The sequence below is a fragment of the Notothenia rossii genome (genome assembly GCF_949606895.1).
Source record: "Notothenia rossii genome assembly, chromosome: 7".
In the NCBI taxonomy this organism is placed as follows: Eukaryota; Metazoa; Chordata; class Actinopteri; order Perciformes; family Nototheniidae; genus Notothenia; species Notothenia rossii.
This window is the reverse complement of record NC_136905.1, coordinates 41,894,459-41,921,958: the sequence shown is the minus strand read 5'-3', so window position 1 is coordinate 41,921,958 and position 27,500 is coordinate 41,894,459. Positions and strand designations below refer to the sequence as shown.

Sequence of the window (27,500 nt, the reverse complement as noted above, 5' to 3'; positions counted from 1 at the left end):
CACTACATTCTGGACTACAAACAATAGTTATTTCCCCCTAAAAAGTTCTCCTATAGTAATATATGTCACAATGGTAAAATCAATACTTTATAGATTGGAATCATATTTGGCTTGGCACTAGCTCTCCCTTTAACATTATCCATACCAATAAAGATTTGAGTGAGATTAGATTAAAGATTAGATTAGATTAGATTAGAGATTAGATTAGTAAAATTACAGTGGTTCCTAAAACACTCCCTTTAAACTGTAGATAAATACTGTAACAAATCAAAACACTACCAAATCCACACATGAATAAAAACTCTAAAAGAATCATTCGTAAACATGATGGAAAGATCGAAGAATATGGTTCTACTCTATACTCCTAAATCCAAAACACCCACTGCTTAAAGTGTAGTGCATATTTCCATCATGCCTCCCCCTTTATCCCAGTATGTGTGTTTTAGGATCGTTTTCTCACCTTACATTAAGAGGTCCTTCTTCACTGCTATTTTTAATTTACCAATTGATTAATTCATGGTTAATACATATTTTTGTCTTAACGTATTTATCAAGTCAATTATGTGCGTTTGTGAATAAGTGTGTTTATGTGTAAACTCACTCATTCCCGTTCTCCTTTTCTCCTCCCCTGGTTTTCTCAAGCCGTGACCCCGGCCTCCTCACTTCTAATCGACCATGCCAAATCCTCTGATTCTGTCTTCTCTTCAGTCCGTCAACTCTTGAATCCATCCGCTGTAACTCTTTTAGGCAGCCTTTGGCCCAGTCACTTCTGCAGCCCACATCATGCCACTGTTCTTGCACTGATTTGCATTTCATCTCCTCCTTTACAGTCTCTTCGCGGTTTTTATGGAGGGCGGATTCTGCTCTCATGTCCCACACTCTGCTCTTGTGCCAAATATCGTGGCTCAGCTTGGAACTTCATGCCCTGTCTGAGGGACTGGTTCTGGATGCCTCAGGTGGAGACGGTTCAGCTCTGGTTCTCTGTCTGTTCGATGGAGAAGGAGGAGTCTCCTGTTTGGGTTAGTCTTTTGTCTGCTTGGAGGGACGGGGTCGTAGCCTTTCTTTCTCAGAGGGGGAGTCCAGGTCCTGGGATGCACTACCTATAAGAAGTCTAGCGCACTGAGGTTAAATAAAGTATTTTCTAATCATATTATCCGTCTTAGTTGTTAAATGCAATCTAAACAACACAATTAATGTCTACTAATGATATTACAAAAACTCCTTCTAAAAATTGTTTCATCCACTGTTCCATATTTACCCAACCTAACTCTCAGGAAACCATTTTCTCCTACAAATTGAAATACCTACATGTTTCAAGCATCACATATTTCACACACTACGAAAGAACATCTCCATATTTTCTTCAATATTCTAAATCCCACTGTTACTTAGAACAGTAGTAAACTTGCAGAGGACACTAATCAGATCACAGTAATCTAAATTGACTCAAAGTGTAGGCCAATGTCCACTTTCCATTATACTCATTACTTTTGGTGAACATTTATTTATATTATCTAAATTCCTTGTCCATGATATGCAAACAGTTTGAGTATAAAAAGCCGGAGTTGTATTAGATTCACATTAACATGCTTATTGTAGTTCAATCAGGAGAGACGTGATGTATGAAATACATGTTTATTATCGGGACACATGATATGCGGGAATAGTGATTGACGTATTACAACAAGTAACTGTAATGATGTTTTGGCGATTAGGCCCCGGGTTTGCAGGATGATCCTTCAGGAGGGAGAGAACCGCTCTGATGAACCCTCCGGGGTCTAGACACTGGTGGTGGTGATAGTACAGATGTAGCACTTCACTTCAGACGCCTACCCGTGTGGGTCCGTGATCTGCACGGGGTGGGCCCCTGCTGAAAAGGAAAACCCCCCCGCAGGACTTGATACGCCCCCTTGATAAATAAATGTAATTTTAATGAAACCAGTTGCAATGGATCATGGATCCACCAGGGGGAGCCGTGAAAAGCTGCCACACTGGAACTCATGTGAAATAAACAGCTGATAGATCTACAGGTATCTGATATAGCGGAAATTTGTTAAGATCCATATGTCACGGATAGGATCATATTCTGTGCTAAATAAGAGACATGTAATCATTTACAAAACATCACCATGTTTTTATTTAACAAAATAATGTTGTTTAATTCACGTTGGCGTAAGTACAAAACCATCGCTATGTTTTTTCATCAGGGAATGCAGCCCGGCTCCAGTGGCGTTTTCTCCTGGAGGCCAAGGGAAGCCAGGCTTCCCCTGTTTTTTCGGATTGTAGTTATAATTTTAATGAATAAATAAAAACACTTTGTTTAGTTTCGGAAATTCTTTGTTGTGTGTCTCTCCCCCATTCTACGGTGGCCCTGAGAGGCCAGGGTGCTGCAAATAAAAGAACGCTGCAAATAAAAAAAATGCTGCAAATAAAAAGAAACAGAAATGCCGCGCAAATAAAAACGCCGCGATGCAAATAAAAAAGCCACAACGGAAGTGAATTACCGGGGACTATTATTGCTGATGCACATGCGGTTTTTTATGCGAGAGAAGAAGAAGTCTGGGGGATCTCCAGGAAACATCTCATGGGTAAGTTTATAATGTTAAAGTTACACAGGATGTAGATAATATCTGTCGCTGCCGTATTTATGACTTTAAATGACGTTATTTTGTGTGTGGGAGCAGATTATGTGTGTAGTGTATAATGTTAGTAGAACATAGCTGCTTTTATCTGCTAACGTTAGCTGTTTTCTAAACAAACGGATCTGAGCCGACCGGGACTTAAAGATGATGCTAAGACACACAAAGTAAGTTGAATATGCCTTTATTCAACAGACGAGCTCGGGTCCTCTCCTCAACATGCTCTGAAGGAACAACTTTTACTGAATTAGGGCTGGGCAAGTTAACGCGTTATAATCGTTGCCCAGCCCTATATTGAATACATACAAGTATAGATCTTCACTAACATCCCGTAGTCAATCTTGACTCCATCAACATGTCATCTAAATGTGCCTGTCTAGAGATAAATGAGGGTCCCTTATCCTGCTTAGAGATAGAGAAGGGTCTCTATCCTATCCAAGACGTGCTTCCTTTGAGAAGTGTACTGGCTTTAAATCTTTCTTTTTTTTTTAATGTATTTTGACATTGTAGATGCATGGTTCAGATATTAAGTGATTGCAGCTGATATCTGCTGTTAAATTAGTGTCAGCTGTTTGCAGGTAACATTACCTGCTGCAATAGCTTACCAAGTAGCTGTTACTTAATTGCAAATGAATAACATTCACATTGCTCTTTTTCCACAGGCAATGTATTGTCCATATTGTGGGACTGCTGGGTGTTTTGGGAGGTTTTGCGGCTCCTGTGGCAGCAACATTGAATGTTTGGCTCCCTTTCTCGAAGATGGTAAGCTCCTCCTTAAAAGTCAAGAATTTCACCAGTACAGTGATAATGTCTTATTTGTATATGATTTGTTGCCATTTTAATATATGCTATACACATATTATTGTCAGTCATGGCAATTTCAACATGATTTAGAACTACTGATAAAAAAAAATGCCAACAAGTAAAAAAATCAGGTGAAATACCAAAGTTGACCAATTATGTGCTCCTTCATGTGCTGAGGGTTGAGCCTTCTGATGCGTTTATGCACAAATACAGGCATTAAAAGGGTACCTTTTTGTTTGCTACCTCTAGATTGATATGTATTTTTATCCTTACCAATTATGTAAGTATCCCAATATGTTGTCCTTTGCCTGTTTATTTCTCTTCTTTTTTGCTCCTCATGTCTGGAATTGTTCACGCATTGAACATACTGAAAACATACACTTATGCATCAAACATTTCAGGTATTTTCCTCATTACTGATACATTTTCATTTTTTTCTTAATAGGTTTTTTGTTATTAAGTTTCATTCCTAATGACACTGTTGTCTTTTCCCTTCAGTCACAGCATCTAATGAAGGAATCAAGGCAGGCCTCATCCACAAGTACTTCACGGAGGGACACGCTTATGAAGTGATACTTGATTTTCTAGAAAAAAGACACAACATTTTTCTTAGTCTGAGGACCTTAAAGAGGAGGCTACAGAACGCTGGCTTAACAAGAAGGACAGACTACACTCCCATTGGCACAGTACACCAAACTGTTGCACATGAACTGAGAGGCTCGGGTCGGCTGTTGGGTTACAGAGCTATGTGGCAGACATTGCAACAAAAGTATCACCTGACAGTAAAAAGGGAGGATGTTAGACAGACGATTTCCAGACTAGATCCATCTGGTGTTCAACTTCGTTCCAGGCGAAGGTTTGTCCGAAGGGGATACGTCACAGCAGGACCAAACCAAGTGTGGCACGCTGATGGATATGATAAACTTAAACCCTTTGGTATTGCCATCAGTGGCTGCATCGACGGCTTTTCAAGGAAAGTTATGTGGCTCAGGAGTGGCAGCACTAACAACGATCCGGGCATCATTGCGCAGTACTACCTGCAGTGTGTATCGGAGTTTGGACGACTTCCAGCCCGCCTTCGCACTGACTGTGGAACTGAAAACGGCACTATGGCAGCCATTAACTGCACATTACGATCTCAACACACAGATGATTTTGCAGGAGCCCTCAGTCACATGTATGGTACCTCAACTGCAAACCAGCGCATCGAGAGTTGGTGGTCTTTCTTCAGAAAGCAAAGGTATAGCCTTTTAAGGTCAGGTCCAATAATGTGTGTGTGTGTGTGTGTGTGTGTGTGTGTGTGTGTGTGTGTGTGTGTGTGTGTGTGTGTGTGTGTGTGTGTGTGTGTGTGTGTGTGTGTGTGTGTGTGTGTGTGTGTGTGTGTGTGTGTGTGTGTGTGTGTGTGTGTGTGTGTGTGTGTGTGGTACAGAGGTGCCCAAATACTTTAAATCTATCTGGATGAAAAATATTGTGAAATTACATTAGAGCTGTACACTAACATTTTCCCAAGGGAGTTTATGTGCTCCCAAATGAAATAATGTAGGAGCGCACCAAGAAATGTTCAACATCTCTAGAAATATTGTGACTTTTTACTTGAAGTTGTCTTTTTTTCATGAAATACAAAAGTTTTGAATTCCACCATTAGGACTCAGTTCTGGATCGAGCTCTTCAGTGACCTTAGAGAGAGGCACCTCTTCAATGGGAGCCATGAGCACAAGTGTCTGCTGCGATATGTGTTTTTGGGCATCTTCCAAAAAGACCTCGATGAGTACAGACAGCTGTGGAACAACCACACCATAAGACCTGTTCGCCTGTCTCAGTGTCCATCAGGTAAACCTGATGCCATGTACCACCTGCCTCACAGGTTTGTATTCAAATTGTTTGGTAATATTACTTTAAAATATATCTGACTTCATATAATTTGGTGTATCAGCCCAATATGACAAGTTTGTCACTTGATAAATAACGTGATTCATTTAGTCTGAAAACTCATTATTTCAAAATGATTTCAAGTCTTAAACGACTAAAAATGGATTCCAACACAAAACCTAAATCAGAAGATATCCAAAGCTATTCTGTCGATTTATCTTACTCAATTCCAAAAAGTACCTTGTGTTAGAAAGTGAGTAGAATGACCATATTTGACTGAAAGAGCTGCTGTCAACCTGAGATTAATTTCTCAAGTCAAAGCTCTTTGTTTAGGATTTAATTAACGAAGAACTGACTCAATGGAGTTTTAGTTATAATGCTTATCTAGCATGTTTGGGGGGTTAAATGATCCATTTGTAATCACTTGACTCATGTTTCAATTTATGACTGGTCATAGGTTTGGCGGAAGGGAGTGTGGATTTCCAGTGTCCTGGGAAGCCCTACACCACTTTGATGGCATCATGCAAGCATCATCCCAGTACAATTTGTGTGGTGATGAGAATCTGGAGATGCATTTTGTGGACTTGCAAAGACGGAGTGGGTTGGCTCCACCAGTGAACTGGACAGCTGCTGTTCAGAATTACATTTCCATGAAAAACATGTCTGGAGTGTAGAATACATTGCCCCACCAGCCCCCCAGAACCTTTTTTGTGTGTACAAGTTTCCAATGTAGGTTGAATATTATTTAGAATGCTGCAATTCTGAGTAGATAAGTCCAGTGAAATATTCAGCTTGTATCTTTGCATAAGTCATTAGACTGAAACCTTTCTTTGTTTAAATAAACATACACCATATTCATGTATTTTGTAAAACATGTTTAGTGTTACATCCGTGTTATCAGTTGAATGGTCGATCGTCAGAAGATTATACACCTAATATTTTGGTAATTGATTTTAATTTTGAATATAAGCAGGTTCCAGCCTCTAAAATGTGAATATTTGCTGGATTAATTTGTTCTCTGTGAGGCTTCACTTTCTGACATTTTAAAGACCAAGGCGTGTCCGAAATCACTCATTCACTACTCCCTACTCCTTATATAGGGAATTATATATAGGGAGTATTGAGTGATTTCAGACACAGCCCATAACAAATTGATGAATCAACAATAACATTCATTCATTGCATCAGTCACATATGCTACTGTTATTTCTGTTTTCACAGTGGATCTGAGAATAAAATCTTGTGAACCAGCTACAGCCGTGTCATCTTTGTAGCGAGTGTGTAACATATATGCTATACGTAGAAAAACAAGTCCTTACGTTAAAATGAAACACTTTTAAACCATTTAATGAAGAGTCATTCAGCTTTACTCTTTCACAAAGTCCATGTAAAAACATGTTGATAAAATGGGCAAAACAAAATTGGCACATTTGCACAACAAGGTGCCTTTTGCAGTCTTTATTTACTGTTTATGTAAATATTTGTAAAACATCTTAACACATGTTCTGAACTCTTGATTTAACCACGGTCTACCTTACCTACCTAACGAGAGTATAATAACAATACAATACAAATGTGTGTTGTTGTTCACATGTTAGATATGAAATAGGACAAATCTGCCATGAAAAATACTCACATCTCTCTTACGTCACAACATTTTGGTCTGACAGATCGCAACATTAAAACAACGGACTGTGTAGCTACTGTGTGTGGGAACATTAACTTTTACCACAAGTTATTTAATTGTTTAAAGGCACCCAAAGCCGGGGGAATTATTAATGCCAAAGTTCATGTTGGCTTTGAAGGCACCATAAGTGTCCAAAAGAGGAAGCTTTAAAATGTTGGCACAGGTATTTGCCATTGGGAATGTTGACGTTGTAGAACATAGGAACTGAAGGCGTGGCAGAGGACTCATACCAGCAGGAGGCACACATGGCACACCTGTAGCGAACATTAACACCTCCTCCAAGGTCACTGAGCTGTCATTTTCTAAAAAGTAGAGAACATTGGAATCAATTGACAGTAAATACTATCTACATCAACACCGGAACTCTTTATAATCTGTGTGTATAAAAATCAGACAAGAGCAAATTGACTAACCTTCACAATCGAGAAGATAATCTGCCCAGTAACTCATAGCTTTCTCTTCCTGAGCCCTTCTGTTGCTTCCCTGTTGACTAAATTCAGGCTGGAACAGATTTTCCATCTCTGCAGCAGACAGCTTCACATCGGCATGACAGAGAGCAGGGGTCAGGACTGTCGGATGCTGCTGCAGAGCTGTCAGAAACTGCAAACTTTCAAGTCCAGCCTTGAATCTAAAATACAATTAAAAGATGCATGCAAAGATACATGTGCATCATGTAGAAGTAAGTAAGCAAGAAAATGGGACAACAGCAACACGTTTTTCATAATTATTTTAGCAATAACAATGAAATACAAAAACCTACCTTTCGATTGCAGTGTTGTTCCTGTGGATTATGTACCACTTCAGGTAATCCTCTACTATCATTTTTTTTCTTCACATGACCTGACATGTCTGAAGCACCCAGCAGTCTGCAACATGGCACTGTTCCGTATCATCAAGTCCTGAAGGATCTCCACTGAGGGTGAATTCTGAATCTAAAAGAAGAGATAACAGAGTCCCACACATTTCAAATATGACACGTAATTATAAAAAATGGTAATGCCAGAAGTATATCTTGAAAGAATGGTTTAAGTGGACAAAACTCTCTCTTTACCTATTCTAGAATTTCACACCCTTCTCATACCTCTTGTAGGACTTTCCCTATCTCCTCATCTGTAATCTCTCCGACAGATGCCTTGAAACTGCTCTGCCCTGAGATGTAGCTGACCAGATCCTCTGACAGAAAATTAGGACCAGGTCCACCATGCACAATGGACACAGCAATCATCTTCCCTGCTAAATAATACTCATCCTCTCTGATAGCTGTCCAAGATAATGCAGAATAAAGAAATATTAAATCAGTTTCCATATTTGAAAACACTGCAAGGTTGAAATATGGGTTCTTTTAAAACATTATACACAAAACAGAACCTGTTGAATTGTAGACCAGGTAGTGGCTCTCCACAGGTCCATCAAATATGGGCCGTTTGTTCAGCTCTTTCATGAGAAGGGAGAGGAATTCTCTCTTGGGGCCACCTGTATCGAGACCTTCCTCAAACCTCCCTTCATCGTCAGAGAATTTCACCAGGATGTCTTTCTTTTCTGAGAATGTTGCCCTTTTGAATCCTCTGACTGCTCCATCCCAGATGTTCGAGCGACAGATGTTAAATCTGCTGACAGCTCGATGGTCAATCTCTAGGGCCAGGTTTGCAGTTATCTCAGAAAGTTATTGCTGGTCCACCCTGTCATCAGATAAATTATGACCATGTTAAATGGTACACCATAGCACACATTTTTGATCAGGAAAAATAACAACCACAGTTGAAGTAAGGGTAACTTTTCTCTTACTTTGTATCCTCTGGAATGTCATGACTGCACTCAAAACTGTCTGAGTCATCCTTATCCTCTATTACAATGGGCGCATACAGCTGAGTATATTTGCTGAGAAATTGACATACACAAGTTTACATTGTTGATGTTTTCATATAAAACATACTTGAATTGTAGAAAGGAAAGTATAATACCTATAGCACGCAGTTTCCAGCACACCTCCTGATGTTCCTGGGCCCTCTTGTGAGTCAGAAAATAAGACCTGAATCACAAACCATAACAGGGATAGGACAGGTAAGTTGAAGTATTTTAAATCATGGCTATCTGAGGGCTGATTTAGAAAGAAAAGACTATTCTAATGTACACAAACGTGGATCTCTGGGTCAGTGTGACACGTTATTTCATGTAGTTTAAGACATTAATTGTGTGACAATATTTCCAGACAAGGCTAAATGTGAACAAAAGACAATGTTTTGGAGCCACAATTACCGGAGCTGCTGAATCACTGCCTGACTCTGCAGGTTCCCATACCTGGAAGTAAAAAACAATATATCAGTGTGACACTTCAAATTTGACAGAACTAGAGCTTAACACATTTGAACATAAATATTGAATTCTATTATTCTAACAGAAAGTGTATGTGATTTGCGCCAGGGGGAATGATCCTTCTTACATTATTACTTTCAGTGAAAAACATACACATTATTATGGTGTGATTTTGCAGGGATCTGCACTAAATAAAGTTGTTTTCTTAAGTTTGTATAATATGTGTAAGCCAGGACGCTGCAACATTTACCGCAATTTAAAATGCTATTTTGGGACATGTTTCATCGTAAAAATATGCCGTCTATGTGAAATCTAGAAACATTTTCACTTCCAGATAGAATTTACAATATAAGCGATCTAAGATACAACAAATGTAGTACTCACTAATGTATCAGCTGCATTGAATTCTGCAGAAGTTGGACTCATGATGATCACCTCTGAATCCGATGAGTTGGATTCAGAGCTGGTTTCCTGAGCTGTGAAATACAAGAACAGGTATAAGAGGATTTTAGACTACTCAGAACAACAGAGTGCTTTCCTTGACAAACAAATCAATTTAAAAAGCTCTTCTTGGTTGGTAATTAATTTCACAATTACTTACAAGATGTAAAGAAATCTTCAGCTGTACAAATGTACAGTGTGATACGTTGGTAGGCCTTCCCCACTACCTCTTTGTACTCGTTTAGAGTGAAGGGTACTTCTGTTCCTGGTATATTAGTTATCTTTGTACCGTCAGGGTAGAGCAGTACGTAGGGACCACCATGTAAATTTCTGTCGAAGGTCTTCATTTTTTGCTCAGCAGCTCTCTGCAATTCGTCCGCATCCGACTCTGGTCGCATCAAAAGGGGAAGTACTGTTCCTCTTACAGTCTTCAGTACACCATCTTTCAGCCTCATAAGGCCTACTGAAATCTACAGAGAAACAACGAAATAGGCGACTGTTAACTAGTTCAGTGACACTATAAATACATGACAGAATGGACTGTCGGCAAATTATTAGTCTATCTCAGCAAAAAAATGTACCTTCACAACCTTCAGGTTGTCTTTTGATGGTGTTTTTTTTTTCTTAAAACCTGCTCGTCTCTCCTTCTCTTTTACACTCCGGAAAGTCCGGAATAACTCCAGTGTGCTTTTTCCTGTAGCCTCTGCTTGAAATAAGAGTCCAATCAATCGTCAATGACAAAGAACAGAGAGACATACAGTGTTCTCACCCATACTCATAAGATATAGAGTGTACATTGCCTAAGCCTAATTCAAAAAATAAAAAAATAAAAATTACCTCCACTTGTGCCTGTTTTATCAACATCACACAGGAATTTGAGGTCCTTGCCACATGAACAGCAAAAGGCTGATTTAGAGTCCTGCTGCTGTCCACAAAAAGGACAATACATTATGACCTGCAAGAAAACAAATAAAGTATCATTAGGTTGCTTTGCGCTTCAATTGCATGAACATCTTTCTATCTATCTATCAATCTATCTATATATAAAGCAAGAAATGTCCGTGTGTGTGTGTGTGTCTGTGTGTGTGTCTGTGGCTCGCATATCTCTCTGACTGTTTGTCAGATCGACCTAAGCTTTCGGATATGGCTTGCGGATTGCATGATGATTTGCATCCTTCATTTAGAATTTTTTGGGATTCATTTTTCTAAACCTTTATTTTTGACGAATCTACGCGCTCCAATCGGGTACGCCCCCCGGACAACATTGCAAGCAGCAATTATGGGAGCCAAACAATCGGTCCGCTTAGTACAGGCACAAGCTTTGAACGGCCATGCCCCGAACGGGCACTGCACTAGTTTTTAAATAACACTAACATATTTGGAAAGACTAATCAGTACTACTTTCAACGCTGGCTTAATACAAGGAATCTCCCAAAATGGATTGCAAGTGTGTCTTAATCACGACATTCCCCACTGACAAGGGCAAGACAAGTTTCAGGCAATTAAACACGCAAGAATACTGTGAGTGTGTGTGTGTGTGTGTGTGTGTGTGTGTGTGTGTGTGTGTGTGTGTGTGTGTGTGTGTGGTCTAGATTTAAAACGGTTCAAGCTGCACGGATAAATCGAGCAGAATCAAACAGTTTTTACAGACAAGCAAACAACTTGAAAATAGCTTTCTGCAGTTTTGATCAAAGCTATGTTCTACTAACATTATACACTACACACATAATCTGCTCCCACACACAAAATAACGTCATTTAAAGTCATAAATACGGCAGCGACAGATATTATCTACATCCTGTGTAACTTTAACATTATAAACTTACCCATGAGATGTTTCCCGGAGATCCCCCAGCATTCTTCTTCTCTCGCATAAAAAAACGCATGTGCATCAGCAATAATAGTCCCCGGTAATTAACTTCCGTCGTATGTGCATCAGCAATAATAGTCCCCGGTAATTCACTTCCGTTGTGGCTTTTTTATTTGCATCGCGGCGTTTTTATTTGCGCGGCATTTCTGTTTCTTTTTATTTGCAGCGTTTTTTTTATTTGCAGCGTTCTTTTATTTGCAGCACCCTGGCCTCTCAGGGCCACCGTACCATTCTCATTGAGTATTTTACAAAGAGTGAAACAGCGCCCCCCTAGATGTTATGGTGAAACAGTAGATTGCACTCTCTGTTGCGAGAGGAGGCCAGCCGAAATTGGCTTCCCTTGGTGAAAAAAAATGGAGGGATTGACCAATCAGATGAGGCCCACGTCATGCCCCTGCCAACCTGTGATTGGTCAGGGCCATGCCAAGGGAAGCCAGAGGCGGCTGGCTTCCCTTGCCTCCCAATCCAATCAAATCGCATCAACTGAGTGTTGCAGTGACGCGTCCTGAAACCCGGAAGTAAGCAGCACTCGGTTTACCTCGACAAAAAAGCAATTGGATTTCTCCACAAGGTTTTGGAAAATAGCTCGAAAAAAGGTCAGTGGAAAACGAACCTGTTAGGTAAATGCACGTTTTGTTCAGTCGGATAATGTCCACATGTCTACCCTACTTTTATAATTTTCGAATCATAAATCTAATCGATAGAAGATAGATAGCGTCACTGCACCACTCTCATTGCCGTTAGAAAGTATCAAGCAACTGAAGCAAGTGCAATTATGGAGGGTGGAGATTTGGAAAAATATTTCCAAATAAAATAATTGTACTAAACTTCCGCTACAGCAGCAACAACAAATACAATCTGAAGACAGGCCAATGCCCAAACTGGAGCTGTGTACAGCGAGGAACAAAGGAGCGAATCGGACGTGAAACGTTAAAGGTCTCCTGATTTAGTTTGTGAATTAATGCTTATTAGAGTTTGGGCTGGAGAGTGCGTGCGGACCTGTCGGTTAGATAACAGGCGTGTGTAAGTCTTTTTGATACAAATGTGTGTAAAATGATACCGAGTGCTGTAATCACTCACCTGGTTACGTTATTACATTGACCACCACACCCCCGACCCAAAAGAAAGGACGTATTATTGGATTCCCCTAATTTTTTCCCCACGCCACGCTACTGCCCGACTCAAACAAACGATTTTCAATCATCATCCTCACGATCATTTAATGTATATGTTCGCGAATTTAAATGAATGCACTAATACATGTAGTTTAATCCACGTGAGTTTACAACAACAAAAATAATCGCTTTGTTTTTATATCACATCCGACCGGAGGAAAATGCAGTACGGCTCTCACTACCAATAATCCTAATCCCACGGGCAAACAATAATATGTACAGTGTTAATAGTTTACTGTATTATTAGTGTCTAATATTACTGCTATAACAATCACACGTAACGCGTTACAAACTAACGCATTACTGTAACGCAACTACCTTTTGCGGTAACTTATAACGTTACTAGTTACCTATTCCCATTCAGTAACACCGTTATAGTTACTGTGATTTAAATGGGTTACACTGCTTTACATTATGTGATCCAACTGAACCGAATCTCCCTGCGGATGTAATTTACAGTTGAATACAGCGATGTCCTCTCACAGTACCATGGAAAAGTTATGTACACAATCTACAGAATAAAATATTAATTAAATTGAATTAATTGAATGATGAATAAACAGTGAGGGGTATGAATACACTAGATATACACAGCAGCCTGTGAGCAGTATTAACAGTGTGTATGAATATGCTAAGATATATAAAGTATGAAAACGGTAAGCAGTGGAAGTATAGTATCAAATATATGGACATTAATTTCATGATAAACATTGTGGAACATTGATGAAAAATGTGAATGGAAGTGGCGACACAAAACAACAACAAACTTTTGCCGAGCCAATGCAGAATTTCATCAGCAGCACGGGGTACAAACCACCAATGAGCGCTCAGCTCGAGATATCAGCGAGTCGAGAGAGTGAATTATATCTGCATTTTCTCTTTTGAGAAGCCCCCACCCCTCATGTTGCCTATGCTGAATGCTGCAAACTTTTTGTTTAGAACTAATTGGCCATCGGAATGTGTGGAGTAAGTCTCCCAAGGGGGATGTTGATCACATTCCACAGCTCTCCCCCTCCTGTGATCTCCCAACCCCCAGTCTGTAGGTTTGTGTTCGCATATTTTAAACTGTCGCACTTTCAGTTTTTTGTATCACGCATTGCCAGTATGAAAGGGTCTGTGCCGGAAATATCAAACATTTAATAAATGTGAAAAACAATGAACAAGACTTAACTATGGAGTTATTTCAGGGTCATAAGTTTTGATCATTAAAAAAAAAGCAATTTATTTGAAAGTTCAAGTTTTTATCCTGAACTTTGAAAAATACTATGATGTATTCAAAATAAAAACAAGTATTTGAAATCATTTTTCAGGATGAATATTATTTTGATTCAGTTCAGCAATTTTTCGTTAATAAAATATTTATTTTCAGATTTCACTTGTATACATATTTTGATATTTGAATCCTTATTTTTTTCAGTTGCAGATTTTTCGTTTTCAGATTCAAAACAATTATATTTTCTGTTTCAAATCTTGTTTTTTCAGGTTTCACATTGCTTTTCACCTTCAGATCGTTTTTCACTTTCAGACCTTTATTTTCGCTTTCAGATCTTTTTTTTTCGCTTTCAGACTTTTGGCCCTGATGTTGCGTGGGGGGGGCGGGGCTTAGCAAAGAGTAGTTTGGCATCCTGAGTGGCAGGCCTCCCTCTGTCATGTTGCCTTCAAGGATGTTAGGTAGCGCGAGAAATATAACTCAATACTTTCTATACACAATACTCCCGTGATTGGTGGTAAACTGATACCAGCGTCAAAGTTCCTTTAAGCAAGCTGTTGAGCATCGTAATTGGCAACAATCAAGGTATAAGAGCAATAAACTGTGCTAGAATGTAAAATTACGTATCCGCAATCAAGCATTGCCTTCCCCACTTCCACGTAGCTCCATGAACGCAGCATAGTATTGGCTTGGTTTTTGCGATCAGAATCAGATTACCTTTATTAGTCCCACAGGGGATACATTTACATTGTTACAGCAGAGAAGAGCCAAAGACAGCTTAATGCTACATAAAGCATGCATGAAAAAAGTATTAAAGATTAAAAAAAGAAATTATATGTTTTAAAGTTACACATTTTACATAATACCCAGCCTGTAACAGTTCTGCTGATTTAGCAGCACAGTTTTGCCCAAATATTGCACATAGTTGGTATTTATCAACAAGAGGTGTTATAGTCTGAGTTGTTTTGTGTGGGGTCTAGAGGCTGTGCTGGTTGTATAGTCTGACCGCTGCAGGAAGGAAGGACCTGCGGTATCTCTCCGTGAGACAGCGGGGGGTGGCGTCAGGTCCACCAGAACAACCTGCTGGCTGTTGCGGATACGTAATTTCACATTGCGCTTCTACCTTGATTGTTGCCAACTACGATGCTCAACAGCTCGCTTAACGGAACTTTGCCGCTGGTATCAGTTTTATTTCCCACCTATCACGGGAGTATCGTGTATAGAAAGTATTGAGTTATATTTCTCGCGCTGCCTAACATCCATGAGGGCAAACTGACAGAGGGAGGCCATCATTGTATTTTTCAAAGTTCAGGATAAAAACTTGATCTTTCAAATAAATTGTATTTTTCCAAAACTTATGACCCTGAAATAGCTCCATATTAATGTATTAATAATAATTAATTATATTTATTCCGTTTGGATGTAGGATTTTTGACTTTGTTTAGAGCAGTGATCTTCTCTGCAGCAGAGAGATAAGCGCTGTCAGACCGGAGCTAACCCTGAAAAGTATTATCATCTGAAATTAATCATTATGTTATTAATATTAAATACATATAAGTATTTTTACAACTTTTATTTAGAAATACTCTGTTGTAATTATTGATGCATAAATGTGTTCATCCATTCAATGTGGCATCTGCTATAATGGGGTTAATGAATGATATTACTTAATAATACAATACATTATAATATATGATATGAAATTATATTTTAGTTTTATTCATTTCTTATTTCATAGTTTCTCATTATTATTATTTTTATTTTTATCGCTCATCTTATTTTTGATTTTATTAATCTGCGTGAATCTTTGCTATCCTGTTTTTCACTCTTACCCTGTTGCTGTTTGAACTACTGAATTTCCCCACGGGGATTAATAAAGGTCCATCTTATCTTATCTTAATGTATAAATTGATTTACTTCAATCTACTGTACTGTGTAAAAACACCCCAACAATATTTCAAAAAATATACTGCATAAAGCAAACTATATACTTTATTATATCTAAAACATTTATGTTTTTTCATTATAGTAGCCTGTGAAAACCATAACAAATAAGTGATTAAATGCTACAGTATTCAACAAACACAACTGCAGAGCTGCAAACATTGCAAACAGACTAGGTTCTACAACACCCAGTTGTCTTTGTGTATTTGTGAATGAAGCGCCATCTCATGGTTAAATCCTGTAATTGAACAAATGGGGAAATTTGGCAACGCCCTCTAGCAATTTGGCAACACCCCCAGCCACTGGGATCCGCTGGGCTTTTGACTGGGACACACCCATGTGAGTCCTATCTGGAGTGCTACATCTGTAGTTCAGTCCGATCTGAAGGGAGAAGGTTTTAGCTTGGCCCTGTATTAGGAGACAGGAGGCGAAGGGGTGGAGGAGGGTTGTGCGTTGACACCTGAAATGACAACTGACAGGGAGGGGAGAGCAGATTTAAAGGGGTTAGCAGGTGCAATGATTGCTAGCCGGGGCGTGACGCCCCTGATCGCTTATTGAGATAACGTGTGACACCAGATGATATTGTATTCCTGATTGAACTTGCGCTGAGCTACATTTGTAAGTGCACTGTCTTGATGGAGCATTATGTGTGGGCTGGAAAGGAGTGAGCAGAGGGTGGAGTTGTCGATTCTTTCTGTGACTATTTTCCTCACCCTCTAAGACTTTCAGTTGCGCGTGCTGCTAAAGAGACGCGCTACCATGGACACCAAACAATAGTGTAGCTGTATTAAAGTCTGAGTGGAAACAGTCCTGAGTAAATCTGATTTTGTCAGAAATCGGGAGAAATGCGGGAGAAATATGACCCCGGGAGGAAACCGGGAGAGGGCAATGAAATCGGGAGTCTCCCGCGAAAACCCGGGAGGGTTGGCAAGTATGCCCTGCCCTATACGATCAATTCCTGATAATGATGAAGCCATAGCCCCACCTCTGCTGCTCATATGGTCAGTAGCAGTAGCTACTGTCAGTAGCTAATGCTACTGACCATGCTACAGATGTTAGTGCAACATCTACAGCTCCTCTACCACAACCATCAGCAACAAGTGGACATGGAGAATTACATGAACTACATGTTGCTAAATCCACCGCGGGCAACCATGGCAACCATGGTCTTCTTCGCTGTTTTTCGTGTATTTTGTGGCGGAAGTACAGCGCCACTTACAGGCCCGGCACATTTACTACAGCGTCTCCAGCGCTTTCGAGCGGTCTCGTGTGAACGGAATACTTTTTTGATATCGTATTCGGTTTGTTTGTGTTTCATTTGCGTGTAAATGTGGTCTAAAGCTGCCCCAATGAAGGGTTTTGTTCCAGTTAATTAATCGGGACTGTCCACGAAACCATAAACGAATAAACTAAACTAAATCTCTTAACTCAATATAGTCAATTAATATAAGCATAATTTATCCACTTCTGAAAGACCACTGAGGAACAACTCTTCAAACACTTGAACGCTCAGGAATTATTACAAAAGGTAATAATACAAGAATAGGTGGGGTATAGTATGGTAATGGCGGCTGTAGAGACTTTAAGATGACATTTTAACAAAATAAAATACATGTTTTCATCAAATACCTTTAGAATTAAAGTGGAGGTCACACATTTTATAATGATCAATTTCATCACCTGACTGCAACATATCAACTAGCAGTGATGGATTTCTACAATTTGCTATATACCATATGACTACCCACAACACAGGTTGAACCAGCTCACTAAGTTCAAGTGTAGCCTCCTCATTTTGTTTCTGTAAAATGGTAATTTTCAATTAACATAAAACTGTTATAATGTATTTATCAATTATGTCCATGGTTGTTTTTAATCTCCTTTTCTGATGTCATGATATAACTAAAATGAGGAGGTAGAAGAAAGACTGTGGAGAGGCCATGGTGGAGAAGGGGGGGGGGGCGCACATGTGTCAGAGGGAGGAGTGAGGCTGGAATGAGGAGATTGCATAGAAAGCTGGCATAAAGAGAGGGGGGGGGTTAAAAGCAATGGAAGAGGAGTGATAGCTCTGATGAACCTTACGGCGTCGCATCAGTGGAAGTGATGCTGAAGAGCCCTAGAGGAAATTAGACATATGCTGACACCCTTTGCTATGCTAATTCCAGCAGGTATTCCGGGGGGGGCTCTTGAGGTCTTATCTCCTGAGACGTGGAGAAGAGGAAAGCTTGAGTCATGCAACTCAACTACCAATACGCACAATTCTAATGAGCTAATGTGTTACCTGTCTGTTCAAATGTTTTCCAGGATAAAATGTGTTTTTCAGCCGTTAGTACAAACCAACAATTTCAAATAATGTTTCCACGGTGAACCAGGTTGCTTGAATACAGCCAGAGCTCTAAATGCATTTATTAATTATAAAGTCACGCCTCTAATTTACAAAGCATTACATGGCTTTGCACTTAAAGATATCTATAATGTATTGTTTGCATAAAACACACACACTCAACTCAACTGACAAGGGGAAGGAGTAGTAGATTTAGGAGAGCCTGCTTCCTGCCAGTTGAAATCACACGCTGGGAAACCAACGCAGTCTGAGGTTTCCTTATGTTGTCTGATGGAATATAGAGAAAAGGGATCTGTGTTAAAATGCAAAGACAGCTAATGAGGAGTTGATCCCCCCTAGGAAAAGATTACACAAGTAATACAAAAGCAAAAACAGGCATAATTAAAACTCTGAAAAAGCATTCCAAAATATGAATTGTTTGTTTTTTTACGTTTGTTTGAATTTTTAAACTGAAACCAAGTCAATTGTTATGTTGTGGTGGTTTGTCAGGTTTGACTCAACTCAGCATGTTTCAAAGGATTTTAGATGACATAACATTTATTTATCTGAAGCTTTCATCCACAGCAACAATGAACTTCTTTAAAAGTCTTTAATTAACTATTAGTAGAGAATAACGAGTAATGAATATACTTTATAGGGATCCTATTAATATCTAATAATACAAATTATGAAATTCAATAACATGCTTTAACCACTAGGTGTCCCTTTATATCAGCTGTGCACCGTTATGGTGTGAATACAGCCTATCTACCAATTGGATCAAACATAAAAGTCAGCCGAATTAGTGTTGATACTGCAAGGAGAAGTGTTGTGTGAAAATAAATGTAAGATGTTGTTTAATTGCTGACATATTTATGATCCACGTCACGTTTTCAGTTTTGGCGTCAGTTCTCCTGTTTGTCTAGAAGTCTTCTCATCAGGGCTCTATAAATAAAGAACTACGGCAGATATGTAATATTTAATGCAGCCGAACCATGTATTACAATGCCTTATGTGATGACTTTCAAAGAGAAAAGAAAGCACACTCGGAATAAAGTATTATTTTATTTTTAAAAAATGTTTTCGGTCTGTTTCCGGTATTTGTTTTATGACGATGTGATGTGAGATGAACACCTTGGTAACAATGAAAACGTTGTATAGAGCTCCTGCGGATGATGTCACATATGCTGGTCACGTGACGAGAAACGAAGGGGGCAGCCATTTTGGCAGTAATCGCGTCAGTAAATTCATTGGCAGGCACTGGCAGACTGTCGAGGATGGTGGATAACTGCTGTGCACCAGGTTGCACAAATAGGCGTGGGAAGAAGAAAGGTGTATCTTATTATCGCATTCCAAAAGACGCGGAGAGGAGGGAAAAGTGGATCGCAGCGATTAAAAGAGCCAGGAGCCGTCTGAACAAGACTGAAAGATGGGACCCCCGGCCGTTTGCTTTCGCTTATGCAGTGATCACTTCATATCAGGTGGGTGAAGGAATACAGTACAATGCTACAAAAAGTTTTCAAAAAGCAAAAATACAAACTAGTTTCAGACGCACTGCAGTAGCTATCCAAGCTAATAAACAAACATGCTAACGTGACACTGCCGTAGCTAGACAAGCTAATAAACAAACAATGCTAACGTGACACTGCCTATCAAACTGGAATAATTTAATACTTACCCTTACAGTGATGATGCCGAAGTTTTTGGATGTAAGACTCCACAGTTGAATGTTGTTTACGAAGCCGGACTGACACCATTTGTAAGCCTCCAAGCTTTTGTAAGCTCTGAGGGAGTCTCCTGAGTACACTGATGGAAAGCTTACAAGATAGCTGTGGATGTCCGCGTAGCGCAAGTCGGGTACATCGTCTTCAGAGCAGGAGGTTATGCTCTTGAAAAGCACACCGGGTGCATTATATGGGTCGCTTATATTTAATCTTTCTAATTTTGTACTATAAAGCCGAATTTCACTTGAATTAAAATGAGATGTATACTCGCACGGTAGGAAAACGCTGGCGCCGGTCGTCATGTTTACTGCCAAAATGGTGGCTGATAACCAAAAGTCACGTGACCGCAGGAGCTCTATAGATCGGATTTCCTGAAGTAATCTTCGTAATAACTAGCAAACTAAAGATCATGTACATCCACTGCACACATAATCTGAAATAAAAACTAATATTTCTCGCATCAAATGACATCAAAACGCATTTTAATGGCCAAACTAACTTTAAAATAGGCATTTTCCACCGAGAATAAAACGAAGTTCGACCATCTTTTTTTTTCTGCAGGGAGAAATTTGAAGATCACGTGACATAGACGCCAGCCATTGGAATGAATAGTGAAAAAAAAACGTAGGGATCCTACAGTTTCAGAGGCGTTTTTGTAGAAATACTACGTCCTACGTTGTGGACCAACGTAGTTATTACACGTTTTTTTGTGAGACTAGGTTGAATAATCTGATCTTTGTCCAAGTGCTACATTCAGAGAAAATAGTGAGGGCTGTCAAACGGGAAACACTTATGATTAATCTGGATCCCTTAATTTGTATTATTCTAATTACATTACTAAGTTTGGCCCCAATTTCGTCCCGTGTTTCCAGCTGTAAATGAATCACATGGCTGTGAAAGGTGAAGAAACGGAAACTGCACTCTTCAGGTGTGGTGAAAACAGAGGAAAGGCATTTTGTTTCACCATGCACCAGGAGTTTGAGGTTGCACAGGAGAGAAAGGCAGAATACATACTCACCACTGTAGGAACAGATAGTGCTCACATTATGACAGAGGAGTGAACTACACTCCCTCACAGGCAAATGTGCAGCACACAGAGAGGAATCACAGCGGCTTGTCCATTCTTCAGCTACATTTCAAAAAGCCTCTGAATTCTCTTACCAGTTTGTCATGCATTTCTTCATCACAACACCACACATGTATGTGTTTTATCCAACCTGGTCCCACCAGAATGCGTGACTCCACCACGACTCCTTAACACCGCATTGCGTGGTGGAGTCAAGAACTCTGCTACATTTACGTGTCTGCACCACGCAAACACCGCCAATGTAAAGTGAATGAGGTTCCTTTGTCGTGGTGCACACACGCATTTCTACAACGTCCTGCAGTTAGCTTTTATTCTATAAAACGTTTTTAAAATCTACTTTATAGCTTGTAGTAACTCACGGGAGGCTTCTTTTATTTTATTTGTAGGCCTATTCATAATAATTTGTATTTTTTGTCAGAATATATTATGGCAACCCTGTCTAGTGGTTATATTTTCAAGTTGCAAATGCGCTGCTGCTCTCGCTGATACTTGCATCTGCCATTGTGTGTATGTGTGCTCATGCCAAAAAGCTGCTGTGTCATTTATTGCACCTCAAACATTAAAACAAATCTAGAGTTACGTGTTTCTGTACTTCCTCTAAGAACAAAGGACAGTAAAAGAAGATCTCTGTGGCTTCAGGCTTGATCGCCGTTCAAATGATAGCGTTGATTTCCCCAAAAGTGGGCGGGGCCGTAAAATGACGTAGATTTTACTGTCATCTATTATTCAAAACCATTCTATTTATTCTAACGTAAATTACATGCCAGTGTTTTATGTTTTTATTTATTTGTATTTATTTTAAATCGTATAATGTCGGACTTTTTTTCCTGTCTGTGAGGAAAAGAAATGGGGCTCAGAGCCTCAAAATACTGAAATCTGTATTTTTTAAAATCTTTTTTTCCTTCTAATTTGTTATTCTTTTCTAAATAACACACTGTTATTGACTCAACGATAACACACAATTATCCTTGTTTTTATTTATTCGTTTAATTCTATAATCTTGGGCTTTTTAGCATGCTTTTTAGCCGTAAATAAAGTCACCGGAAACAGACGTAGGCCTGTAAGGGACATTTCGAGCGATACACACCACAAACCACCCACTGAACAGATTACCCAAGATCCTCAGCTTGAAGCTCGTTGATTGGATGTTTTAGCAGCAATGCATGTTGGGATATGATGTTAATGTGATATGATATCCGAAAACATTTAAAATAAAATAAAAACACTTTATTCCGAGTGTTCTTGCTTTTCTCTTTGGAAGTCATCACATAACGGCATTGTAATAAACGGTTCGGCTGCATTAAATATTACACATCTGCCGTAATTCTTTATTTATAGAGCCCTGATGAGAAGACTTCTGGACAAACAGGAGAACTGATGCCAAAACTGAATATGTGACGTGGATCATAAATATATCAACAATTAAACAACATCTTGCATTTATTTTCACAACATACGTCTCCTTGCAGTATCAATAGTAATTCGGCTGACTTTTATATTTGATCCAATTGGTAGATAGGTTACATTTACACCATAACGGTGCACAGCTGATAGAAAAGGACTTGTCGTTTTTAAAGATATTACTGATTTTCTTTTAATATAAGAATGTAAATACTGAGTTGAGAGAAGAGTCAGGGGATTTGGGTGATGGGAGACACATCTATGGAATCACAATTGCAGTAGCTTACCATTAAATGACTGATGTACCTTTCTGTCTGTGATGTTTTACCAATCAGATATTAATGTGTAGAAGTAAAACATGAGAAATAGTGATATCCTGTACCATTATGTAAAAACATGAATAAAATTAGTAAACTACACATCTTCAGATGTTATACATGCATAAGTGTCCTACACTAATAATACAAAGTTATTATTAGTATGCTGTGTGCACCGCCTAGTGGTTAAAGCATGTTATTGAATTGTTTTTGTTGAATAATGTTATTTTTGTTGAATAATGTTATTCGATGAATGAGTACATACTTTCATAGGGGGAAAGTAGAAGGTCAATGATAGAAATATAGAATATAAAAAATCAAGAAGATACTGTAAGTGATCTCTACAATAAAACAGTTTAGTGCTGGATGTACAAAGATATTAATAGGAGGATGTGCAAAACAGACAAACTAATTAACCTTTATTAACATATTTAAGAATACTTTAGGTTAAAGTCCTTATCTTACATTAAAAACTTTTTTTGGCAGTTGATTTCTGGGGGGTGTATGCAACAGATAGTCAATGTATGTTTCTTTATTTCATACTGAATAATATGTAAAAAAAGGAAAAATATTAGGTCCAATAAAAAAACTTTGCTTCTGGAAGCAGGCCATTTCGTGACGTCACGTGTGGTTCCCGGCTGCCGCTGTCTGGCTCCCTGCTGCCGTCCGGATCGACAGCCAATGCGCGCAGCCAGCGAGAGTTCACAACGAAAAATGGCGTCAAATATTGTTGATGTTTACGCATCAGAAAAAGCTAATAGCGCGGGTATTTGGCACAATTTGACAGAACAATTATTTGGTGTGGACGATGCGAGCAGTGACGATGAATCTGAACGATCTCTGCCGCCTTTTACACCAGAAATAAGAGGCCTAGAACCGTATAGGTTCGAGCCAGCAAAACGCGAATGTGCACCACCGGCCTCAGCTGAAAACATGGAAGTCACTCCGCCCTCGCCAGCACCAGCTCGAGTCGGCAACACAGATTGGTAGAGCTATTCATATGTTATAATATCAATCAATAATGATCCGGAAAAAACAAGACAAACTCGGAGATAAACACTGATACACAAAGTTGACATGCGGCTATACCAGCAATGCTACACTGTGTGATGCTGGGACGGGCTGAACTCACCAGGATTCGCGGAACCACACGTGACGTCACGACACAGCACCAAGCAGCGGCAAGTTTGAATCCAGACTTTTCTGGATACCTCTGAATTTGACCCATTCTCCCGATATTAACAAGTGATTTACAGCAAATAGGAAACGATATTCGATCTATATCACGTGTTACTGGAATAAGACCCAACAAGTTAATGCATTTTGAAACAGTTCTATGATCTTTCAGCTACAGTAAATTACGCAAGATAAGGACTTTAAGGTCTTCTTTCAAATAAGAAAAAAGCTTTGGGGGTATTTATCTACAGATAGATATATTAAGCCTGACAAAGTACTTAACGTCTAATATATTGTTTCCTGCAATGTTAACTATGTTGAAGCACTTATTTTAACTGATATTATACACATTAATTATACTCTTATGTATGTAGATAGCATAAGAAATGTGCAGAATTTGACAGTTTAATGGTGGAGGTATGTGTATGGGTAGTTGTATGATATGTCAATAAACCTTAGGAAATCTTGAAAGAGATGTGCAAAATAGCAATTATATACAGTTTTTAATGAACTATTTGTAGAAAATAACGAGTAATTAATATACTTTATAGAGATCTGCAGATAAATGTTTAGTCTTCTCAAGCACCAACTATCAAATATCTCTCCTGATTGTTGGCACTTGACAATCACCTTTCCCTGAATTTTACTCAGGTGTAACTAAAGTCTGATATAAGGGTTGTTTATATTTCACATCATTAATCAGAATCTACAAAGTAACTAAAATAAAAGTAGTGGAGTAAAAATACCAGGTTAACCTCTGAATTGTAGTGGAGTAGAATTACAAAGTAACAATGAGCTGTCATGTGGGTATATATTAATGCTGCCCATTATGGATAAAAGCGATTTTCGCCCATTTAGTAATTACATGTTTTAAATTTGTACACACCAATTTGTTTCCTAACGCCTAAACCTCCAGGGCAGTACACAGTTTAATACTGTCAACTTCTAGTTTTGGGAAAAACAAAAACGTATTTTAAAACTACAATTCCCAGTAGAGACGTGCCATAGTGAACATGTTGCGAACAAGCGGCAAACTCTGGGGAAGAGTCGGGACGCCAATACGGAAGTGCCACACACTGCAGTTCATCTAGTGGCCAATAGGAGCAGTCTGCAGAAGGGAGCAATTTCCATAGACCCCCATGTTAAAATGCCCAACTTTACAGTAGAAATAAACATGTTTATATCGTCGTTCAAAAAACCATTTTCTCTTTATAGTTAGATCCCCCCTTCATGAATATGGATTGGGGGTGTGAATTTTTTCTCAACTCATCTGTTTGATTAATATTAAGCCTTAAAGTTATGCATTAGGGTGTGGTCACATTGAGTGACAGCTCTGTCAAGTGACTGCTGCTGCTAGCGTCTTGTCTTTCTGCTAGCTGCTCCGTGAAGCGACAGGGACTCTGCCTGCTCAGTTCATCCAGGGAACACAACTTGAAGACGATAAGATGTTACTTTATTGATTGAACATTTTAGTTTAGAATGTGCTGTCCCATGGTAATTCAGAAGGCTCACAGGTCACATTCCGACCATTATTTAAAACAATAGGTGCTTTCACACCGTCTACAGCTTGATTTGTATAGAGGGAGCTCTGTGGCTGAATGGCCAGCGATTAGGTGCGGCGCATTTATCATAGGTGATCAGAGCTAACTGCCTGCCGTCAGATTTCATTTAAAAAACATCTGATTTTAAGATTATTTCTGCGCTCATAAAGAATGATAAGAATAAGAACAATGCGTATTGAACTGGTTTCATTAATTAGTGAGTTTATTTAACACTAGAACCGCCAATCGGGTCAGTTTGTGTGATGTGTGTTGTGTGTGTGCAATGTAACTTTTATTCAATAAAATATTAAAGTCTCCCAGTCCGTGACTTTTCCTGAAAGTGTGTTATGTAGCACCCTATGTTGTTAAAAATTGCATTCTAATAGTGGGATTTGACGGGTTTAGGTAGGCCTATACAAAAACTTCTGGCGGTTCTAGTGTTAAGGTAATTAGGTACAGTAGAAGCCCTTTTTTATCAGTAACGAATTTAGCAGTTGAACATAAAAGTCAACTAACTGAGGGTCACTTGCAATGACAATGTTGTGTCTATTTGTAAGTTTGTCACTCAGAGTAACCTACAATTAATTTAGCTGCTGGAGAAGAAAGATCAAGGGGGGAGGGGGGGAGAGAGCTGTGGTTGATGGGCCATTAGTTGTGTAAATACACAGCTGAGAGCTGCCGTTTCATTCAGACTGTTTAAAAAACGGTAACAACGGACTATTTTTCTTAGCGGATGCATGACAATTTAAATCAATACAACTATTTTTTAAATCAATACATACAACTATTTTTTAAATCAATAAAAACATTTTCTAAATCCATAAAAGCATTTAAATTAATATTGGGAGTCATGTCGTTACTTTGTTGAGAATGTGGCCGTGTAATAAGCGGGATAATTTGCAGCGACTTGTTCCTTATGGGGAAAATAACACCCGTCATGTGTGTGTAGAGGTGTGTGTGGTTAAAACACTTTCATGAAGTGAAGGAATTTCCTTCTATAGAACAGCTGTGGGCGGCAGTGAGTGTCACGGACATGAATTCATAGATCAGGGCAGACTGGTGCACACACTCTCCTGTCCTGCCAGGCGACACGCCCGTTCTAAGCCGTGTCGCTCACTCCTCACATCCCAAGCATCCCCAAAAAGTGTATTATGTTGTTACATCTCAGATGTTATGTTTCAGTTGTGCTCTGTCTATGTTCAGTGATGCAAACTTGTCACCTTTCTGCGAAATTCGCCGTTTTGAATCCAAAATAAGTTGTTTGTGTGATTCATGTAGATCTGCAATACAAATATTTTTGGGGTATGGGGGTGTCTGGGACCCGGAGTAATCTGCGGCCGTGAGCTGTTATGTGCCATCATGACACGCATGGTGTTCTTTTTTTATATATTATAATGAAGTACGAGCTGTGTGCTCGAGTCTTCCTGCCTGTCGGCTCTGCTCATGGTGGATGTATAATACGGCTCTGCTGCTCCGAGATGATGGTCTAGCTTAAGCAGCTACATTACCTACGGGTGCGTTCGTTAATATTAACTGTGCGTCCGGAGTCACTGTGGCACAGACTGGACCGCTGGTGAACAGCTGTTAGAACGGGCCGTTCAGGTGTTCAGAGCAGAGCTCCCTGTCGGAGCGGCAGAGCGTGATGTGAACTGAAAAGTTTTTCTGTGGCAATATTATTTAAGGAATCGTTGAGCTAGCTAGCTAGCATACATTGTCACTATCTGCTAACGTTAGCTTTAGCCTTCTGTTTCTAATATTTTTTTTCATAGGCTATAAACAGAGGTGGTATAAGTATATATATATATTGTACTTGAGTAAAAGGAGAAGTACTCAGATCTTGTACTTGAGTAAAAGTAGAAGTACTCAGGTCTTGTACTTGAGTAAAAGTAGAAGTACTCAGATCTTGTACTTGAGTAAAAGTAGAAGCACGCAGATCTTGTACTAGAGTAAAAGTAGAAGTACTCAGATCTTGTACTTGA

At 39.2% G+C, this 27,500-nt stretch overlaps 2 protein-coding genes across 9 annotated transcripts; one reads left to right on the top strand and one right to left on the bottom strand.

The window, feature by feature from the left end:
• The first annotated feature begins 2,412 nt into the window (after nt 1-2,412).
• On the top strand, nt 2,413-6,564 carry LOC307047407 (uncharacterized protein). Of its 4 annotated transcripts, none has more exons than XM_079694364.1 (5): nt 2,419-2,588; nt 3,302-3,401; nt 3,942-4,683; nt 5,089-5,307; nt 5,770-6,564. In XM_079694364.1, the coding sequence occupies exons 1-5, from the start codon at nt 2,523-2,525 to the stop codon at nt 5,984-5,986; spliced, it is 1,344 nt and encodes a 447-aa protein (XP_079550490.1). In that variant the 5' UTR covers nt 2,419-2,522; the 3' UTR covers nt 5,987-6,564. The 4 variants fall into 4 exon arrangements, with proteins under 4 accessions (XP_079550493.1, XP_079550490.1, XP_079550492.1 ...); XM_079694366.1 differs by having other exon boundaries at nt 3,302-3,844; XM_079694367.1 differs by lacking the exon at nt 5,089-5,307 and having other exon boundaries at nt 2,413-2,588.
• Nucleotides 6,565-6,643: 79 nt separating this feature from the next.
• On the bottom strand, nt 6,644-11,789 carry LOC307047409 (uncharacterized protein). 5 transcript variants are annotated; one of them, XM_079694372.1, is made up of 11 exons: nt 11,580-11,789; nt 10,591-10,708; nt 10,344-10,456; nt 9,914-10,223; nt 9,697-9,788; nt 9,256-9,297; nt 8,961-9,028; nt 8,785-8,877; nt 8,368-8,678; nt 7,413-7,931; nt 6,644-7,301 (listed from the first exon to the last, which is right to left on the bottom strand). In XM_079694372.1, exons 1-9 carry the CDS (start codon nt 11,643-11,645, stop codon nt 8,663-8,665), a joined length of 918 nt encoding a protein of 305 aa, XP_079550498.1. In that variant the 5' UTR covers nt 11,646-11,789; the 3' UTR covers nt 6,644-7,301; nt 7,413-7,931; nt 8,368-8,662. The 5 variants fall into 5 exon arrangements, with proteins under 5 accessions (XP_079550498.1, XP_079550497.1, XP_079550499.1 ...); XM_079694371.1 differs by having other exon boundaries at nt 10,335-10,456; nt 11,580-11,702; XM_079694373.1 differs by lacking the exons at nt 8,368-8,678; nt 8,785-8,877 and having other exon boundaries at nt 7,413-7,627; nt 7,760-7,931; nt 8,961-9,006; nt 10,335-10,456; nt 11,580-11,782.
• Between the last annotated feature and the right edge of the window lie 15,711 nt (nt 11,790-27,500).

Coding starts and splice junctions, on each gene's coding strand:
- LOC307047407 (XM_079694364.1), top strand. CDS start 2,523: ATGCACATGCGGTTTTTTATGCGAGAGAAGAAGAAGTCTGGGGGATCT. Junction 2,589..3,301: donor CTCCAGGAAACATCTCATGG/GTAAGTTTATAA, acceptor CTTTTTCCACAG/GCAATGTATTGTCCATATTG. Junction 5,308..5,769: donor ATGTACCACCTGCCTCACAG/GTTTGTATTCAA, acceptor GACTGGTCATAG/GTTTGGCGGAAGGGAGTGTG.
- LOC307047409 (XM_079694371.1), bottom strand. CDS start 11,645: ATGCACATGCGTTTTTTTATGCGAGAGAAGAAGAATGCTGGGGGATCT. Junction 10,224..10,334: donor ACAACCTGAAGGTTGTGAAG/GTACATTTTTTT, acceptor GTTTCTCTGTAG/ATTTCAGTAGGCCTTATGAG. Junction 9,029..9,255: donor GCAGTGATTCAGCAGCTCCG/GTAATTGTGGCT, acceptor TTTGTGATTCAG/GTCTTATTTTCTGACTCACA.